The sequence below is a fragment of the Chelonia mydas genome, chromosome 9 (assembly GCF_015237465.2).
Source record: "Chelonia mydas isolate rCheMyd1 chromosome 9, rCheMyd1.pri.v2, whole genome shotgun sequence".
Lineage (NCBI taxonomy): Eukaryota > Metazoa > Chordata > Testudines > Cheloniidae > Chelonia > Chelonia mydas.
In genome coordinates this window covers 82,676,777-82,695,668 of record NC_057855.1, presented here as the reverse complement: position 1 = coordinate 82,695,668, position 18,892 = coordinate 82,676,777, and the positions used below count along the sequence as shown (strand labels likewise).

Sequence of the window (18,892 nt, the reverse complement as noted above, 5' to 3'; positions counted from 1 at the left end):
TTTATGTTAGCTGGGCATCTGGCCCTGTATAGCGTCATAGAGTTTAGAGTTTAAGAGATCATCTAGTATGACCTGTCTATCACAGGCTACCGGCACCACCCAGCACCTATATGCATAGCTCCTGGAAAACCAGACTTTATAATCAACTGTCAGAATTAATGCATGGTTGAATGCAAATTAAGCCTTTATTGTTTATATGTGTAAAATAGTAGATATGCCTGTGCAATCTTAATTCAGCCCCCTTGCAAGTATTTGTTATGATGCAGCCTTTAACTATGTGATTACATATTCATTTTTCATTCAGTGCACAGGATGGACTGTGCTCTAGGGATGAATAAGGGCTGTGCAGTGAAAGAGGCTATTGTCTGTAAGACACCTGCCCCATTTGTGGCAGAAGATGGAAGGTGGACAGTGAATGAGGCAGGGACTGCAGGGAGAGAAAGGACAGTCTCCTTGTTAAGGCAGTTGAATGCTACCCTGCTGAACTGGATTCTATCGTCTCTGTCACTGATTTCCTGTATGAAGCTGGGGGAATCACTTAAACCAAATTTTCCCCAGGCGGTCACTAATTGTGTGTTCCTCATTTTCTGGGTGCCTGATTTGAGGCCTTGGGGTCTGATCTGCAGAAGTGCTGAGCACTTACAGCTGCAAGTGAAGTCAATGGGAGCTGTGCTTTGAACATAAAGTGCTGTAGAACTGTAAGTACTCTGAAAAATCTGGCCCGAGGCATTTCAGATGGAGAAGCCCAAAATTAATGATCAATCTGATATTAATCTCTTTGTGCCTCACTTCCCCATCTGTAAAATGGGATAATACTCATTATTTTTGAAGCACTCAGATACTATAGTGATGAGTGCCACAGAAAAGACAATGAGGAAATTAATAATTCTGGATTCAGGGCAGGGTTTGTACAGTATGCAGTAGTAAGGCCTGGGACAAAACATTGAACAATACAGATAATATAAAATAGTAAATAGCTACTTTTCAGTGACCACTGTCAATTTTTCACACTGAATGAGGCAGGGTCCTATGGAAAAATTTGTATGTGATCCTGTAATTAAAGATTATCATAACACATGCACAAAAGGGGGCTGAATTACCGTTGCATGGGCAACCTTAAATCAGAGATTTCCTGACTTTTGAGTGCTTGATTTTACAATCTTAATGTTCTTTTAACGTAGCTTTTAGCATTTAATATCTCTATATAGTGTAGATTGATGGCTAGCTGGAGCTTAAGTGGAAGTCGAAATAGATAGCAGGCTGGTTTGAGCAATATTGTGCATGATCCCAAAGACATCTGCTGCCTTTTTAACACATTCATTTAAAACCCTTGGGAGTCAGGTCTGCAGTCAGGCCAGATTGATGTTCTGTATCTGTTCTGCTAATTGTTGCTGCCTTGTGGAAATGCAATTGTCTCTCTATCCCATTAGAGAAGCAAGAAATTAAAGTCCAGAAACAGTCCCTCACTGATCTGATCATTGGTTCCCTGAGCCAAAGTCAATCTTAGGCCACTAGATACTGTAGCTAGAAAAGGTCATATTTAAATTTAAACTCAATGCGCTGCTGATCTCCCATGGGAGTCACTGAGGGCATGCCGATGTTAATCATTTCTTGCTGGAAAAATCATAGACTCCCCTGTCACAGAACAAATATTTGTACAACTGAACCCTGATCTGACACACATGAATTCTACCAAAGGCAAAAACTCCAGAAGAGTGAAAAGGCGTGACAGAATTATTTCTTCAAGCCTGAAAATAAAACATTGATTTTATAGAATCATAGGACTGGAAGGGACTTCGAGAGATCATTAGTCCAGTCCCCTGCACTCATGGCAGGACTAAGTATTATCTGGACCATCCCTTACAGCTGTTTGTCTAACCTCCTCTTAAAAATCTCTGGTGATGGAGATTCCACAACCTCCCTAGGCAAGTTACTGCAGTACTTAACCACCCTGACAGTTAGGAAGTTTTTCCTAATGTCCAACCTAAACCTCCCTTGCTGCAATTTAAGCCCATTGCTTCTTGTCCTATCCTCAGTGGTTAAGAAGAACAATTTTTCTCCGTCCTCCTTGTAACAACCTTTTATGTCCTTGAAATCTGTTATCATGTTCCCTCTCAGTCTTCTCTTTTCCAGACTAAACAAACCCAATTTTTTCAATCTTCCCTCATAGGTCATGTTTTCTAGACCTTTAATCATTTTTGTTGCTCTTCTTTGGACTTTCTCCAATTTTCCCACATCTTTTCTGAAATGTGGCGCCCAGAACTGGACACAATACTCCAGTTGAGGCCTAATCCGCACGGAGTAGAGTGGAAGAATTGCTTCTTGTGTCTTGCATCCAACACTTCTACTAATACATCCCAGAATGATGTTCGCTTTTTTTGCAACAGTGTTACACTGTTGACTCATATTTAGCTTGTGCTCCACTATGACCCCCAGATCCCTTTCCGCAGTCCTCCTTCCTAGGCAGTCATTTCCCAGTTTTCATGTGTGCAACTGATTGTTCCTTCCCAAGTGCAGTACTTTGCATTTTTCCTTATTGACTTCCATCCTATTTACTGCAGACCATTTCTCCAGTTTGTCCAGGTCATTTTGAATTTTCATCCTATCCTCCAACGCACTTGCAAGCCTTCCCAGCTTGGTATCATTTACAAACTTTATAAGTGTACTCTCTATGCCATCTAAATCATTGATGAAGATACTGAACAGAACAGGACCCAGAACCAATCCCTGAGGGACCCCACTAGTTATGCCCTTCCAGCATGACTGTAAATCACTGATAACTACTCTCTGGGAATGGTTTTCTAACCAGTTTTGCACCCACCTGATAGTAGCTCCCTCCAGGTTGCATTTCCCTAGTTTGTTTGTGAGAAGGTTGTGCAAGACAGTCCAAAAGCTTGGCTAAAGTCAAGATATAGCACGTCTACTGATTCCCCCCCATCCACAAGGCTTGTTACCCTGTCAAAGAAAGCCATCAGGTTGGTTTGACATTTGTTCTTGACAAATCCATGTTGACTGTTACTTATCATCTTAAAATCTTCTAGATATTTGCAAATTGATTGCTTAATTATTTGCTCCATTATCTTTCCAGGTACAGAACTTAAATCCTTATTTCCCTTTTTTATAGATTGGCACTATATTTGCCCTTTTCCAGTCCTCTGGAATCTCTCCCGTCTTCCATGACTTTTCAAAGATAATCGCTAATGGCTCAGATTTCTCCTCAGTCAGCTCCTTGAGTACGCTAGGATGCATTTCATCAGGCCATGGTGACTTGAAGACATCTAACTTGTCTAAGTAATTTTTAACTTGTTCTTACCCTATTTTAGCCTCTGATTCTACCTCATTTTCACTGGAATTCACTACGTTAGATGTCCAATCACCGCCAACCTACTTGGTGAAAACTGAAACAAAGAAGTCATTAAGTACTTCTGTCATTTCCACGTTGTCTATTATTGTTCATTGAGTAAAGGGCCAACCCTGTCCTTGGTCTTTCTCTTGCTTTTTGCTTCTTGCTTCATACACACTGTAGTTCTGATCCTAAAATATCTTGCTAAAACTGAGTTATCGTATGGGTTTAATGCCGATGGCGTAGGGGAGGAATTTCTGGGAGTTTAGTAAATGTTACTGATAGAGTAAATACATTTTTCAAAATAAATAAATCCAAATGATAAATGACAAAAACAACATTTTCCGCCTGACCTCATTACCTAAGATTTATCTCTGTATTTTTGTTTGTTTTTAAATAATTCCAGGTGTTAAAGATCTGTTGTCCCAATTTTGATCTTACTTATGCTGGCTTTACATTGACTTAAATCATTTGGCCCACCTTGCACGTTCTTTTCCTGCCACCTCTGTGCCTCCCCAGTCCTGCCATAGCCAGGGCCTGCCTGACCAATGGCATAATGTAGAACTACCTTGGGGGCTGCTCTAAATTGCACCAGCCTGTAACAGCCTTGTGTGGGCTGTTATGCCAGAACGTAATAACTAGAAAGCAATGCTCTAGGGCCATGCCCCCTCTTACCCACCCTTCGTTCAACATGCTCCCTGAACAAGGGGACAGGAGCAAGAACAGCATATAGTTCCTATGACAGCTGTCTGTCAGGTTCTATTTTTCTGGGGCAGTTTAATCCCCCTTTTATGGACCCTTTAGACTGCTCTAAGACATTTCATAAGGCACAATGGGATCCACTAGTTTATAGTGATGTACGTGAGATCACACTCAGGCCCCGGGTGTTTAGCCACCTGTGATCCCTGCATTTGGAGTTCCAGATCTGTTAATTCCACTTATATCTTACAACCTAGATAGCATAGGGAAAGGAAAGAGAAATTCTAAGGAAACTTACCTTTGGGGCAGATTGTGCTGTCCTTACCCTGGATAATATCTTACTATGAGAATAGTCCTATTGAAATCAATGGGCCTTCTCTTGGCAGTAGGGTACTGCTCAGGATGAGTGAGATGGATAGAATCTGCCTTTCTGAATTTTTGAATTATGGAGGGCTAGACTGAACCTTTAGGTAAAGGCCCAAGTTATAATTCCCTTCCTGCTCCCCCTTACTCCAGGGGGAAAGTAACCTGCTACAGACTCTTTTCAGGTGCAATTTACAAGTCCCTGAAACTCTCCCTGCACCAGTTTAGTTCTACTGGTTGGTGCTTTGGGAGCAAAGGTACAGAGACTTGACTCCACCCCAGACCTACTTGCTCTTATCATCTCCATGAATCTTGCTCTGCCTCTATGCCTAGGGACAGCAATCTGGGAGGCTGTTGGACGATGGTGGTGAAAAGTTGGGCCGCCATCTGGCTCCCGGGAAACAAGGACAAGCAAAAAGATTCTATGGAAGTACATTCTGAACTGCTAACAATTTGAGACATTCAATGGATTAGTTCACATTGCCATGATAATATGTGAGAAACCATGAGTGTCAAAGCAACAAGGAAGTTCAATCTGAGACTCAGGAAATGACCCATCATATGGCAACACTCCGCTCAATGTTGGAAACAGCCTCTGTATCAAAAGAGAAATGACATAGGCAGCACTGAGAAGCTAAATGTACAGGCCTGCCACAACTCTATCAGTGAGAGGAAAGAAGGGACACCCCAGGAGATAGAAAACTTGCTCTCATCAGTAGAATGTGATTATTGTTTCTCAGAAACCCTGTGCCTCTGTGACAATCCAATATTAGTCCTCTGGAGAAGGAAAGGAAATGCTTGGTTCACAAGGAATATGGCTGGTTACCTACTGAATATTTTGAGGCGATTCCTTATTGTAATGAATGTTAGTTCTGGTTCCTGGCATCAGTGACTACACAAGTAAAAGATTGAACATCTCAGAGATATTACAAACAGCTGAAAACATTGATGCGAATAGACAGTCTCATTACAATGAATAAGAAGTGGCCAGGAACCAAGACAGCTCAGGTAGCTTTAGTTACAGTTAATGGGAAAACAAGATTGAATGCGTCTGGTAAATAAAGGCAGAGCAGGAGTGTGCCAAGAAAATAGTTTGACCTCTTCCTATAGATTAGCTAACTCATTTTTGGAGGGTACCTTGAGGAGGTGGAATTTGGATGCCTCTAGATAGAGCCCTCATTTTGGAGGGAACTGAGTCTTTCACGGTGCATCCAGGGTGTGTCTAGACTGAAGAAGACAGAGTTTTCTGAAGAGAAACTTCCTCCGGCAGAAGGCAACAACGTGCCAGCAATTCCTGTTCTACTTCTAAGACCAGCTAGCCTGGATCATTGCAGCAGCAAACTGCCACGATCAGTGTTGTGGCCCTTCCATGCACAGGCCCCTTTGGCCTGATGCTTGTTTTTAATGACAATGGAAGGATTTTTTTTATCATTGTTAATTTGGGGGTTTGGGGCTTGAGATCTGATTGTGAACATAGTTGTGTGAGACTCTCCCAGGGTTGCTGTAATAAAAACTCCCAAAGCAGAGCAGAATAATCAGTACATTCCCAGTCATATCAAGCGGACAGTGGCTATAATTAGGTTACTCAGAGGCAGCCTTACATACCTGCCTTTTTATATTTTCTTAACTATTAACATGCAGCAATCAACAAGCAGTTCTAACCTCAGTGACTGGAGATGAAATAGCAAATATGCACCCAGCGTTCAGTGGTGCTCCAGGAATGCTGTAGGTCCCAATTCACCTGCATAATCTGACAATGTTCTGCATATCAATGGATACATGACCATAGTGAATATGGGACAGACTGCAGGGTTGTCTCAGGTCAATGACAAATAAGGGCTTAACTTCAGCTTGGTTCGCCCTCCTTGAGTTTGGGGGAAGGTAATGAGGGAGAGCTAGAGATTGCAGGCCAATCAATCAGTTACCCCAGCCGGAAGGCACAAAAATGGTGGGCCCGGGGACAGACGGAGAAGATGACTTTGAACATGAAGGATGCCACACACAGTCATTCCAGCGCTGGGACTTTTCTGAGATTGTGAGACCAGTTTAGTTTTTTTGTCTAGACTGCTCTTCAGTTATACAGAGATAAAAACCATCTCAAAGCTTTTTCTGTGAATCTTTCCACCAGTTTTTCATCTGTGGATTACAGAGCACTGTGCAAGGATCGTAAGTATCACTATCCCCAAAAGAAGGGGAAAGGTTAAGTGATGTGCCAAAGGTCACAAACTAAGTCACTGGCACAGACAGGAATAGAACCGAGGTCTCCAGGCGCCCATACCTATGAATTATCCAGTGTACCACCACTGCTTCATGTGTAGCAAATGGTTCCAAATCCTTAATGTAGGAAATATTTTATATATGTCAACACATACAGATCAAAAGTGTTTCTAGGACCCAAGAGTAGGGCAAGTGTTTTCATTTTCAGGCTATCAAAGCTGCATCATCAGGACCATCAGCACAAGAAGGCTGTGCTGAGGCAGTTCTCTCTACCAGTACTGTATAAGCAACCTATTCCTTTTGTCCAATATCTGCAAACAGCATTAGTTTCCTTGTTGACAAATGAGCCACAGTACTGGAGGCAGAATTTGCCTTAAGATTTACATTGTCTGTATGTATGAGGGTGTGGGCTCAGGTAAACACTCTTGAATGGTGGCCAGAGGCAAATCCACTGCTGTGTACATTCTGATTTTTGTTGATGATGAATAAAGTGTAATTTGCCCATCTGGTCTTGCAGAGAAATTGCATAATAAAGATGATAAATCCAAGGAAATATGTTCTATTCTATACAGGTTCCTCTACCATGCTCATCACCATAATATCAATGTAATGACTAGGGCTCAGGGGGCATTAAGGTCTATATCTATGTCAGAGGGCATCATACTGGTGCTCAGATACTATGATGATGAGCATGGGTATAAGAACTTATATATAATAGAACAGAATAGAATAGACACTGGGAAATTCCAACTTCCAATAAGTGAATAATGGAAAGAATGAGAAAGGAAACAACTTTTACAAGTAGGGATAGGAGGTCTAATGAACTGCAGAAAAATTAACTTACTCGAATTCAAACTGGAACAGGTTCAGAGAAGGGCTACTAGGGTGATCCGAGGAATGGAAAACTTGTCTTATGAAAGGAGACTCAAGGAGCTTGGCTTTTTTAGCCTAACTAAAAGAAGGTTGAGGGGAGATATGATTGCTCTCTATAAATATATCAGAGGGATAAATACCAGAGAGGGAGAGGAATTATTTAAGCTCAGTACCAATGTGGACACAAGTACAAATGGATATAAACTGGTCATTGGGAAGTTTAGACTTGAAATTAGATGAAGGTTTCTAACCATCAGAGGAGTGAAGTTTTGGAATAGCCTTCCAAGGGAAGCAGTGGGGGCAAAAGATCTATCTGGCTTTAAGATTAAACTCGATAAGTTTATGGAGGCGATGGTATGATGGGATAACATGGTTTTGGTAATTAAATATTCATGGTAAATAGGCCTAATGGCCTGTGATGGGATGTTAGATGGGGTGGGATCTGAGTTACCCAGGAAAGAATTTTCTGTAGTATCTGGCTGGTGAATCTTGCCCATATGCTCAGGGTTTAGCTGATCATCATATTTGGGGTCGGGAAGGAATTTTCCTCTAGGGCAGATTGGAAGAGGCCCTGGAGGTTTTTCGCCTTCCGCTGTAGCATGGGGCACGGGTCACTTGCTGGAGGATTCTCTGCTCCTTGAAGTCTTTAAACCACGATTTGAGGACTTCAATTGCTCAGACATAGGTGAGAGGTTTTTCACAAGAGTGGGTGGGTGAGAATCTGTGGCCTGCGTTGTGCAGGAGGTCAGACTAGATGATCATAATGGTCCCTTCTGACCTTAGTATCTATGAATCTATGAAGCAAAGATTCATTCTGCATTTTACTCAGATAAAATATGTGAGAACTGTATGAAAATGGGTCAAAATATTCTATTAAAAAGGACCTTATTCGGCATCACTTTCTTGCTCATCTTACTTGTCTCTAGTAATTTGGTACCACCAAGATCCAGCTGAGCCTATTGATCGTTTATGAAATAGTGTGTTCTCTCTCATGTAGTGTGTATGTAAAGTCTGACCTAGTCAGCACTGTAAACCCAGAGCAAACTCAATGGAACAGGAAGGCAAGAGGGTGTTCCTTCTTCTCTCCATCCTGACAAAACAACAAAGGATCTGCTGATTACAGTAACAGCACCAAAAGGTTCAACTGATTTTTTTTCTTATGAAACAGAACAGGCAACCGTTTCTTTCCATATTGAGAACACCCATGAAAGTGTTAAAGGGTCACTGTCAAGACGGATTAGAGGGATCTACTTGAAAGTTGTCTTTCATTGTTGGTCTTACCTCCAGACCATTTACTACCATATCCAGAAATGATAAGCGGTCCTAAATGTCCTACTTACTGATTTATATAATGCAGAATAACTCTTGCATGTTCCCTGTGTGACCCACCAGCAAAGCCACGAGTCACCACTTTGTTCATACTGAGTTGCTCAGCAAGTAGGATATCAGCAATAGAAGGTGCTACATCGTGTTGGACTGTTTATCTATATAGTCTACAGTTCTGTTTCTGGAAGAGATTAATACCTGATCCTTTAGAGGAAGGCTTAAGTAATATCCCACAATGTATTCAGGGCCTGATCCAAAGCCCAGTGAAGTCAGAGTTCGTCCATTGACGATAGGCTTTGGATCATGCTGTCAATACACTTACGCAAATATAGTATGCGTTTGGGATTGTAGCAAGGGTATGGGTTTTAAGAAAAGCACATGGCTAGAATCATGAAGGAAAGGAATATAAATAAGGAGTAAAATACCTTTCAGAGACAGAACAATTTTTAAACCATACAATTTTGACACCATTAATTTAACTTAGTATTCTTCTGTATTTTAAGAGCATTGTAATAAAATTAATGAACTGCTTCTTGTGGAAAATATCATTAAAAACTAATTATTAAAAGGTTTATTTCCAAAAAGCCTAAGATATTTCCAATGCAATGCAGTGGTTAGCTTTCTTTTGGCCAGTCACACACGTTGAATTACAAGGCATAAAGGGGCTGGGAGAAGGAATGATGATTCTGGTCATGTGTTCTATGAGGGTAAAAAGATTTTGTGCGCTCCGTTGGCATTTTGGGTAACCCTATTTAGACTGGGCAGGCACCTTGGGACCTGCTTCTGAGGCGGGTCTGCCATTTTAATTAGAAGCCATTCCCTGCATCTCCTGGAAGAAGTATTCTGATGGTTAATATTAACACCCTAGGCCCACTGTTCCTATAATATGATTCCACCAAGTATCCTTTATCAGAGATGTAATGTTTAGGCTTGGCTTCAAATTGCACCAGGCACATATACACCTATCACAGGCGTGCTACATGAAAAGCTGCTAGACAACCTGCCAGTTTCTATCCTGGAGGGAGAGAGGCAGATCCCACACTACTGAAATATGAAAAGCTACTGTAGCAAATGAAGATTTCCATTTTATTTACTTCCAGCACCTGTATTTACAGGTTCCTCTGTATTATTTTAATGAGTCTATGGCCAGCTTCTGCAATGGGCCAGATTCTTAGTTTTCTTAAATAGGGATTAAACGGGCATGTTTCCAGACTACATAATTATTAACACTCACATTGCACAGGAGGTTATTTTAAATCAAAGTACATCTAAGAGAAAAGAAACACCTAATCTGACAAAATTGGATCTCTCTATGCCTCAGTTCCTTCTCTGTAGAATGGGGATAAATAATATTCCCTTTCTCTCACCTTCATTGTCTTGTCTATTCAAGACGGTAAGCTGTTGGAACAGGAGCTGTATCTTACTCTGTGTTTGTACAGGGGCTAGAATAACAGGGCCCTGATCTTAATTGGAATCTTTAGACATTATCACAATGCATATAAATAAAAATAACAGGAAATGCCGGAGGTCACTGTATCGAAAGATACATGGCATTTGTTTCCTTGTGTGGATGGAGTCAATATTCATCCACTGGAAAACAATCACTCACCATCTTGATGGTTACCTGAATCGGCTGGAGACTTGCTCCGGCGCATGGGGGCTGGACTCTTTGCTGAGCTCTTCTGAGGGGTTGGGGATGACTTGCTGCCTGGAGTGGTCGGAGGATTCCCTTTCATTACACGGCACTCTAATAAAATAAACGACAAGCATATTTAGTTCTCTTATTGACCTTAATTGCTAGGGGCCCTTTACCCTGTGAAAAGCACCGAGGGCACAGGATATGTATTGCACAATCTAATGAAAGAAATACAAGACAGCACAGCACTTCATATTTTCAGTTTGCTTTACAAACACTGGGGAAGATTGAACACCTCTGAGTGCAGGAGGCAGCTGGCATTCCCACGCGGCTATCAGGGCGGCTGCATCAGAGAGGAGATTCACCCTGAGGGAGGGCAGCGTTAAAATCCAGCAGCGCTCACTTGTCAGAGGTGCTGATTCTGTGCCTGCCAAGCTCAGTTTGGTTCCCCTGGCAGAGTGGTTTGCAAGTGGTTTGCACCTCTATGCTCTTACTCCAGGCAAACTTACCACAGCCATGGCTCTGCTGCCTCGGCTGTGCTGGTTTCCACTGGCCCACCCTAGGTGATGAATTGAGTCCATTGACTAATTAATCTCTGTAGCATATTGACAATGGTCAGAGTGCACCGTGGGAAAAGTCAGAATAAAGAACAATTAATATGTCTCCTGGCCAGCTGAGGCCAGGGTAACAAGTGACAAAATGCAGCCCACACTAACCAGACCATGTGTAACAGCTATGGACAATGAGTGAAATTTACTCAGGTGCAGAAAACCAGCACAAGCCTCACTCAACCACTTTAGCCTCACTTATGGCCCTGCATTAAAGACTTTAAGTGGTGCATAGACCATCTGCACCAGAGAGAATTTCACTCAGCCTGAACAAAACCCTCTTCTGTGACTTCTCCAAGCCGCAGTCTTTTGGGAGCTGCACCATATGCAGATGTACAAAAATGAAGTCCTGTCTCCTGGGCACTCTGCCCATGCTCTTACACTCACAAGTAAATTACAGTCCGACTGTGTTTTCTTAAAAAAAAATGCACTGGGTAGAGAGAAAAATGTAAACACCATTTACGAAGGCTCCAAAGAGGCATAGAAATGCTACAAAGCTTCATGGGAACTAGGATTTCAAGCATTCCAAATCTTGAACTCAGCGTTACTTGAACTGAGAGATACCTGGAAGAGTACTTCTCCACTTCTTAAAGTTATTAATTTCATCCAGATAGGGGGAGGATAAGAAGAAGAGGATTTCCCCTTTGTTAAATGCTGATTAGTTCAGCCCTGTGTCCTTAGACCTAGATCTTCTGCATGGATACCCTTACAAATGGACATTAAGGTGGTTCTCCAAGTTAAATCTCCCACATACAGCCCGTGTTTCATGGGCAAAGCTCAGCTCGGCCAGCATTAGTTGGGATTTAAAATCCCCTTGACTGGATTCCCTAATGGAAATGAAGTAAGGCAGCACGCAGCAGATGAATGATTGGTCAACCGAAAACAAGGTGTTTGACCCAAATGTATGTTTTTTGTTTATTTCTATATCAGAATATCTATGACAATGTAATCGCCCTAATTCCCCCCCGCCCCCACCACCTCAGCTTGAAATGAGGCAGCCAGCCTCATTTTCTTTCTTCCAGACAGTTTGCTGGAAAGTTTGCTTTTGGGTCATGCAATATGATAAAAAGAGGAAATTATGCCAGTACTTGGCACTGTGCTCCAGGGATACCATACGCGGCTAATTAGAATGAGCACTGAACCCGGTCACTCTGTTGCTTAATGCCACAAGATGCATGATATACAAAAACTAAATCTGACGTAGGGAGGCGGAATGTTTTTAAAAGAATATGGTATCTTATAGATGGTATTAAAGAAGCATTGATCGTGGCTCCATAGTTATAGCTGAGTTGATATAGACCCCATTTCATATGCATAAACAAAGGAAGGGACGGAAGCAGTTGCCATTAAAAGACAACAGTATTTCCCTATAATTGATCATGGAAATAGAGGGGGATCTCATATGCCACTGTGTGATAACCATTGGTAAATACTGACATTTTAAAGGCAGCCATTGTGTGTCTGTGTATCTGGACAGATCCACACACGGAGAGAGAGTGAAATCCTGACCCCACTGAAGTCAATGGCAAAACTCCCATTGTCTTCAATAGAGTTAGGATTTCACCAAGTTTTTAATTAGCTTGCTATAAGACTGGCTTTTTCAGCCTAAGACGCTGCTGCCAAGATCAGTGGGTTCACAAGAGACACGGCAATTCTGGAAGAGTGCCGGGTCTCAGCAACAGGAATTTGAAGGATGAATTTGTGACGGGCATTTTGGAGGGAAAAGATGACATACATCTTTCTTGTACTACTTCTCATCTTGTCTCTTGACGTCTCATCAGACAGGACCTAATGGCCAGCAATCTGAGTGCACATCTTCCAGCTGGGGAGGCAGACATGCCCGTGACAAAAGAGATTGTAATGAAAGACATCCTGTATCCCTGTGTTGTGTGATATATAACAGACAGGGATGCTGGTGGAGAACGGGAAGATGGTGCGGGCGAAGGGGACGCAGTCTGCTTTTGGGAGTTCCTGAGCACTTGCAGCTCAGTGCCTCTGAAAATCAGGCCAAGCTTATTTTTGTTAACAGACATCCAAACTGGAAAAGCTCGGCCCCCTTTCAAGTTGTTCTGCTAGGATTTCATGCAAGCCGTTTTACAGCATGGAGCTCCCTCAGAGCTGCATGAACTGTGTGGTGTTAAAATATAAGCGAAGCTCTGGTTGTAGACAGCCTCTTCGGCTCAACAAGGGCTTCATTCTCTGTGTGCAAAGCTTCAGCAGAATGTTGGAAACTCTCTCTGAAACACAGAGACCACCACATTGTTTAATCTGAGTTATGCGAGTCAAAAATACTAGATTCAAATAAAGACAGACCCCAGGAGGTGTCATAAAACTCCCGAATTTCAAGAAGAGCAGACCTCACTTGACTCTCACGCTGATACTGAATGCAAAGCACTGTTTGGATGCTAATGCTTTGTTGCATTTGTAGCATATAATAGCTCACATCTAAGGATACCAAAATACCTCAGGCGTCTTGGGAAGCATCAAGCTGAAGTCTAACGATCAAATTTTTTGCCCGTATAAATGGACAAAACTCCACGGAAGTCAGTGGAGTTGCACTGATTGACAGCAGCAGAGACTTTGGCCGGACAGGTGTGCAATCACTGGATAAGTGCAAGCACCTATGACCGCTTGGGTAAATCCTACAATTAAGATGTGTATGTTCCTTGATATCATAGATTTTATATCTTAGTTTATCACTGATACCTACAGGACTATAAATGTGGTATTGCAGTTGGACTGGAGACAAACTGTGATGACAGATCACCCCCAAAAGGGATAGCATGCTCTAAAATTTTCACCCCTTTTCAACTCTTACTACTTTTTACAATCAACCACAGTAGATAGTGGAGGAACCTTAGTTCATAACTGCCTTAGCTCCCATTTCATACACACACATATACATCTTTCAAGCACAAGAGTGGTGATCATTTTGTGAGTCTGTTTTTATTACTTGGGGATGGAGTAACTGATACTACAATCAACCATATGCATATAACTAGGAGGACATTTGCTAACAGATTATGTTGCTTTTCAATAAGTAGAAAATGTTAGTGCCTTTAATAAATACACCTATTCTGCCTTGTGGCAAATTAGTCAATATCCATCAGATTACAATATTCACTGACTGTCCAATAAGCCCAAAGGATGCTAAATTACTTGTGCTTAAAAAAAAAGCAATAAAATACAAGCAACTTCAATCAAACTGGGGTGGGGTGGGGTGGAGGAAGAAAAACCCCAAGTAGACAGAATAGAGATCAGTGCGTGAGATATTACCGTTTTCATCCAGAGAAAAGTCATCCTGTGCATAGCGGAATTTTTCCGGACCACAGGCAATAAACACATCGTCATCCCCAAAGAAATCGTGGAGACAGGTCACCTACAGAGAGAACAAAGTCATTCGTGTTATTTTTAACTGTTAACTCTGATGTGGCTCAGCTTTAATTGACACATGAGCATACTGCCTGCCTCTCCTCTCTATGTTTTCCCCCCAGCACTAATTTGGGAAGCCTGTTGCACAACACACTGTGTACTCCAGGCAAATCAAGCATAAAACTATCATTAAAAAAAAAGAAAAAAAACCCCAATCACTTTGCAAAATGCAATGACGTGTGACCTTTCCAATCTATGCAGGAGTGGACAAGCTATATTACTCATCATAATGATACAAATATTCTTGGGCTACCTCTCAAATAAGAAGCAGGTGTGGCCCTTACAGGTTATTGATCCCCTTACTCGTGTTGATTAGGACCATACCTCTCAGGCAGAGCCCATAAAATCAAAGGGACTACTTTGCAGAGCAAGGATCACAGACTGGGACCCTGTGAGAATGAAATCGGGACTATGAGGTTTGAAAATGAGTGCAAATACTGATGGCTTAACTGTGCCATTGAGGTCTGGCCATAACAAGGGGCAGGATGGAGGAGTGCCATCTCAGAGGAACCATGAGGAAGCATTCACCCAAGTGCTCCCACAGCTCCCAGGCACACAAAGACAGTGTCTACTCTACTACACCACTTTGTGAGGTGCGGCTTATCCCACCCTTCTCCCCTCCCGCGTGCAGAATGTACACATGAGAGGAGAGCAAAGCAATGGCCCCACCCCAAACCATAGAGGCTGGAATTCTGCCTGGCCCTTTTGTAGGGCACACAAGTATGGGGAAAGTTCCTATCCTGCTCTGCCATAAAAGCCCAGCACAATCTGGCCTGGAGCTGGGAATTTGCCCCAGGACAGGTGGTGCCTCTGGGAAACATAGTGCCTCCTTATGCCCTCCCCTGCTTGACTGCCCTGAATGTGGTGATACTAAGACAGTATCACATCTCTATCGCATCTTCTGGGGTAATTCTCCCATAGAACCCCAGCCAACTAGGGTGACCAGATGTCCCGATTTTACAGGGACAGACCTGATTTTTGGGTCTTTTTCTTATATAGGCTCCTATTACTCCCCCACCCCCATCCCGATTTTTCACACTTGCTGTCTGGTCACCTTACGGCCAACAAGGAGAGGGATAGCAACGGGACATGACGGAAAGAGTCAGCACGTGGTAAGCATGTGATGGGCAGTGGATTAAAGAAGATAACAGAAGGGAATTTCAAATGGGGGTGACCACTCTGCACGGCCCCCTGCCCACAGTTCAGTGATGGAGGGTCCATTCAACAGCAGAAGGTAATCACTTCCTCCCAACCTAAGGCAAATTGTGTTCCCAGGCTGTAGATACCAAGGACGATGGGACACAGAGAGGAAAGACTGAGATGGACAGCAGAAACAGTCATGTTTATAATGGCCTGAATATCTCACCTCTCTATTTTGCCATCCTAAATGGGTGGAAATAAACATCTGACAACAAATTGTGCTCCAGACTCCCATCTCGCTTTTGTGTCCCTACGGAGCCAGGGAGGTGTGGAAGCAATGCATCCCCTTTGGGGGCTGCAGACCACAAATACAATCAGGGAAACAGGCATCTGGGAGTTAGGAAATAAAAGAACCCATGGCAAGCAACACACTAGCTGTTCTGCTCACTTGCCGGGAGAGCATCCTGTGAGGGGTGAAGTGTGAAGAACAGTCACAGTGGAAGATGGTCTTTAATTAAAGTGTTTTTGATAGGCAGGTAACTGATTCCCACCACTATTCTGCTGATGACTGAGGTGGTATTAACAATCTGTACACTAACCCAAGGTACTTTGCTGGCTGGCCACAAAATTGTTAATATAAAACGTGTCCTTAAAACACTTGCTGGAGGCAATGGAGAAAAAATGCAGCGCACAGCCTTTGGGGAGTTCCAGACAAGATGTCACAGACACCACTGTTAGGTTCTGGGACGTATGTCATGATGGCTTCTCTGGTTCCAGAATGGATTGTGCTCTACAGGGATATAAAGGTGAATCAGGTTGGTTTCCCAGTCTTTTACCTCCTTGCCTGGCCATGGGAAAATAAAATATGAAGGGATGAAACTACCATATATTGTTTTCTTCCCTGCTGTTTGAGGGAGATCTTTTTTTTTTTGGTAAGATCACCTCCAATCCTGGTGTGCACATCAAGTGTAACTCATAGCAATGGCTGTTTACGACCAGATTATGCCTTTTAGCCAGAGCCCTCAATAGCAGGAGGGTGAAGCCATGATGGGACCAAGGGAGACATTTTGTCTACTGAGGCATGATGATGCCTGGAGCTTTTCCATGGGAGGAGAATGCCTACGGTACCTCCTTTTAAGAGATGCAGCACGTGCTCTCCACCATGGTTGGCCAGCTCTGTGAGCATGGCTTTGATTTCACAAGCCCTTTGGGTGGCTTGTGCCCTGGTGGCACTATCAGAGGGAGTAGTACCTATGCATAGCAGAACAGAGGGAATGCAACTGCGGCTGGCCCCTGCACTGGGGAGGGGGGCATTACACCCCGCTCCTCACTCGATGGGCATCAACATACAGGCCAGCCACAATCTGCCTTTGAATACAATGTTGGCACACAAAGGTATCTCCAGTTTCCATCTTGAGTGAAAAAAGTCAGTGGGTGCCATCTTGTTAAACCTGAGTGCTCTTCTCCCGACCCACCCATGACTTCGCGATGCGCAGTCCCGTGACCAGAACTCTAGTCCAACAATCTGCATAAAGCTCCCATAGACGCTGATGGCCCTGTTCATTTCAACTGGGCTATGAGAAATCTTTCCGAGGTACAATCTTTCCGAGTTAGCCTATCATATCTCCACATGAGGTGAATACAGCTAGAAGTCCTCGTTACTTTGCAGGCTGGTAACTTTGCCCTTTCTACAGAACCATCATGTTGTACACAGAGCTAGCCTGTAACCAGGTGATCTTATCACCATTTGCCTCATCTTCCCTCACGCACTTCCTTTCTAGTGTTGGTTACATATGGAAATTGTGTCTTGTTTCAAATTAGATTGTAACATCCTCCAGACAGGGATTGTATCTTCCTGTGTGTCGTGTGGCACCTAACACAGTGGAGCTTCTATGGGATTGAGGCCCGTAGGTGCTGCTGCAATATGAACCACAAGCAATAGTGCTCTTTATAAAAGGAAAAGAGGGATGCTCTCTTTTGCTCTTGCATCTGCCGCTAGAGTTGTGACAGCTTAATTGCATAGTTACAGTGAAATACGGGATGTGATTACACAGTAACAGCAAAATCACTATGTTCATGGAGACGCCTCTGGAATCAGGGGTAATTACACAGTAACGTGTGCTCATGCTATTGTGTTATTTCTTGGTAAGTGCACTTAATTGAAGCCATCATTGTGCAACCACTAGTGGAAAATGTGTACATGAGATCACTTGGGAGAGAATCTTATGGACTCAGACCGGTCATCAACATCCTGCCATTCTTTTCACCTGGCCTTGTGGCGTGTTGACAGGTGCTCTTCTGAGGCAAAAATTGGATGATGATACTCTTCCACCATTGCAAGATGCCTTGAGAACTTGGATGAAGTGCAAAGTAATATTATTATTGTTATAAAGGGATGAACCTGTTTATAAAGGGATTAGGGCCCCTTTGAGAGTCATGAAGGCAGCTCTAGCTCTTTCTCTCTCTCTCTCTCTCTCTGCCTTTTCCTCACATTGGAGCTTTGTTAGCCAAATGTTCTGAAAGTCATCTAAACTAGCCATCCTTGAGTAAGTAGTGTGCAGGCAAGGAAAGAATTAAATTAGAACATCCCTCAAAAAGTCATACTGGGGTAGGCATCAGCATCTGCTCTGAGTTAGTGTGAGCTCAGCAGCGTGAAAATACATCTGCTAGAAACGGGAAAACATTTCAAACCTTTTCAAAAAATTCAATTTCCATTTGTCATCAGAATTTTCCGGCCAGCTCTAATGTCTGCTGTGATTTTATACAGAATGCTGCACATTGGCTGCTGATGGCTCCTGTTTTGGCATGTCTGTGTCATTGATGATGCAGCCTTTATAGTTTGCATGTAAATTTGAAGGGTCCACAAAATGTGTTGGGCAGACTGGAGATCAACTTCCTGGAATAGTTCATCCCTATGCCCACTGATCTATTTTAACTAGGCTGAAAAAGTTAATTTCAAGCTCTAAAAAATCAAATGTAAAAAGGGCGTTCAGCTATTCTGATAAGATTCAGCATTGCATACTGGTTATCATATCTAATTACAGCAGGAGCCTGCTGTAGTTATGGTTGCAAAGCAGTTGCTACTACAAGCTTCTGTTTTCACACACACAGCTTCCAAAACACTAAACTTTAGGGCTGATATCTTCTATCGTGGGTTTTCATCTAAAGCAGAATTTGCTTGGCAAATTTTCAGCAAACACTTTCTCCCATGTTTGATTAAAGCCGGGTTGAAAATGGTAACTACATTATTTTTAG

At 42.8% G+C, this 18,892-nt stretch overlaps 1 protein-coding gene across 4 annotated transcripts in view; it reads right to left on the bottom strand.

The window, feature by feature from the left end:
• Positions 1-18,892, bottom strand: part of DCX (doublecortin) — a 109,789-nt gene that overhangs the window by 22,710 nt on the left and 68,187 nt on the right. For 2 of the 4 annotated variants that reach the window (XM_043522494.1, XM_007060153.4), the window contains exons 4-5: positions 14,342-14,444; positions 10,431-10,568 (exon numbers count right to left, since the gene is read on the bottom strand). In XM_043522494.1, coding sequence (XP_043378429.1) covers positions 10,431-10,568; positions 14,342-14,444 — 241 coding nt within the window. The remainder of the gene's footprint in view (positions 1-10,430; positions 10,569-14,341; positions 14,445-18,892) is intronic. The other 2 variants (XM_043522495.1, XM_007060154.4) reach the window with 1 other exon arrangement.